Genomic DNA, 2403 nt, shown 5'->3' with positions numbered 1-2403 from the left:
TGCGCGGCAGCGTCCACGCATGCGCCCCAGACACGCTCGCAGCACGGGCGCATGCGTAGCCGCGTGACGCGATCTTTCCTCGCTTTTTGTTTCTCCCGTTGTGGCGGTCGTGCGCGTGTAGCGGCGCATTTTTATCGCGCTTCCCTCTTTTTCCTCCTCCTCCCCCGCTTCTTCTTCCTCCTCGTTTCTTTCCTTTCTTTCTCTCACGCCTCCATGATTTAGACGAATTAAAAATGTATCGCGGCGTTTTATTTCAAACCTCCGCATTCCAGCTTTGCCGACGGTATCGCGCTCGTTTTTCTTCTCGTTCCACCGGTTTAATTTCGTTTCTAGAGCAAATTACGAATCTCGTAACGCGAGGTTACGGTCTCGTTTAAGCGTCCGCGTGTTAGCGAATGCACACGGATGATATCGTCGCTGTCTCGCGCGATCCACGTTAGCGTTACAAATGAATCGAATGAAAGATTTCGAAATCCGTGTATACACGTACTTTTCCACTTTTCAACCGTTTTTCTATAATCTACGAAAACTTATCGTTATCCTCTCATCGTTTAACGTAACTCCCCCCTCCCTGGAATCTCTCACGTATCAACAATCGTATAATACCGTTACGTGGGCGGTATTAAAACGAGCACTCGGAAATCCAGACGACAGAGCGTGCGATTGGAAAGGACGGGGCGAAACGGGGAGGAGGGAAACACGCGACAACGAAGCGAGGACGAAAAGCCGTCTATCGGTCCGTGATCTATCTCCGCCCGGTTAAACGGTTGTCGCCGATACGAATTACCGGGTAGCCGGGGCCCCATGGATCTTTGTGTTCCTCGAGTGTGTTATATCGAGTGGGTCGAGAGCCGTGCTGCGTGACCGTGCGCCTCCTGTAAAAGACACGGGGAAGATTTATCGAAACCCGATGCGCCGCAAATGCGCCGATATATGTGTGTCGAGGGCCGCTCGAAAACGCTCCAAGAATCGTTTCGTCGATACGAAAAATAAAGGATCGTCGCGCCTTCGTCGTGGCCGCCCTGCCTCGCGCGCTGGCCGTGCGTACCAGCAGGGGTGCGATTAATCGTCGTAAGCAATCGCTTATATTCTGGAATTTTAATTCGCAGTCAGTTAACCGAGCTCGCGGTTGTCTACGGGACGAGCAAAACGTCCGTTGGGTATTGCGAGAGAAACCCGTGGATTCAAGCGGCGCGAGACCGGCCAACGTGTATCTATCTACGCGGCCAACAGCTAGGGATCTACTCGACACCTGCGTCGTACACGCGCTCGTAAACTCGCTCGAGGATTCGAACAAGTGACGACGATTTCTTTTGGCATGGCTACCATCCAAACATATAATTATATATATAATAGATTCGACGGATGTTAAGTAATATTATTATTATTATTATTATTATTATTATTATTATTGTTGTTGTTGTTGTTGTTGTTGTTGTTATTATTGTTGTTGTTGTTATTATTGTTGTTGTTGTTATTACTATTAATCTGTTGTTATTAATATTTGACGAGAAAATTGCTCGTGGGACGATTCTCACCGGTGGTCGAGGGTCGACCCCTATATCACGCCACACCATACACTGTTTCCAGCGTGGTGTTGGTCCGCGTAGGGAGGAGGACGGGCCATGCCTCTTTTTCGCGTGGAACGGTCGGAAAGTACGCGAGGCATGTGTATTATACTTATAATAGCCAGCTATATACGCCGGTGGTGTACAAAGATGTAAAACGGCGAGGTTGTACCCGGCCAAGATTCCACGTCCCTCCCCCCAGCGGGGAGCCGCCGCTAAATAATGCAATAACACAAGAATTATGGCAACTTAATGATACTTTATGTATAATTATACGGCTGCGTTACAGGTCGCTCGGCCATTCTGTCCTCCGCGGATCGCGGGTGGTTGGACCGCCTCCCCTTATTCCCAATAAATCCCGATTCGCTTTGCGTCGCGTGATTTCCTCCGCCATTTTGCTATCTAGATACGCACTCCGCTCGCCAATTTGTAGGAATGATAGCTCGATCGATTTATGTTTCTAATACGTTCGATAAATTTTTGAAATTTTGTAGCTGTTTTTTTTTTTTTTTTTAAATACGAGATTTCGAAAATCGACGATTTATTCTCTATTCAAATTCCAAAATTATCGAAATTTCGCGGATTCTCGCTCAAGATTCGAGGAACGTATTAGCATATTTTTCTTTCTTTCGGCCGAAGAATGTCGCTTTCTTCTTTTTCCTTTATTATTTTTTCTCATTCACCGCACATATTATTCCAACGTAATAACGTAGCAACATTAACTTCGCGTTTTCGAGTGAAACATGGTTGCCTCGAGTGAAAAGCAAGAGGAGCAGAGGACGGTCCGTACGCGGTTAGACGCCCCACGGCGAGCATAATCGCGGCAATTTTGGCC

General features: G+C 47.6%; 1 protein-coding gene across 3 annotated transcripts in view; it reads right to left on the bottom strand.

Annotated features, from left to right (window-relative positions):
* The window catches only part of LOC116185332, a 65721-nt gene that overhangs the window by 34320 nt on the left and 28998 nt on the right, over positions 1-2403 (bottom strand). The window contains exons 2-3 of one of the 3 annotated variants that reach the window (XR_004150168.1): positions 1828-1970; positions 474-875 (exon numbers count right to left, since the gene is read on the bottom strand). Coding sequence is in view for 1 of the 3 variants with exons in the window: in XM_031509544.1 (XP_031365404.1) it covers positions 788-875 (88 nt within the window). In the remaining 2 variants the exon portion in view is untranslated. Of the gene's footprint in view, positions 1-473; positions 876-1827; positions 1971-2403 lie in introns of those variants that run through there. The other 2 variants (XM_031509544.1, XR_004150167.1) reach the window with 2 other exon arrangements.

Source organism: Apis dorsata, unplaced genomic scaffold (assembly GCF_000469605.1).
Source record: "Apis dorsata unplaced genomic scaffold, Apis dorsata 1.3 scaffold_162, whole genome shotgun sequence".
Taxonomy (NCBI): domain Eukaryota; kingdom Metazoa; phylum Arthropoda; class Insecta; order Hymenoptera; family Apidae; genus Apis; species Apis dorsata.
The sequence above is the reverse complement of the archived record's forward strand: the minus strand, read 5'-3'. Positions and strand labels throughout refer to the sequence as shown.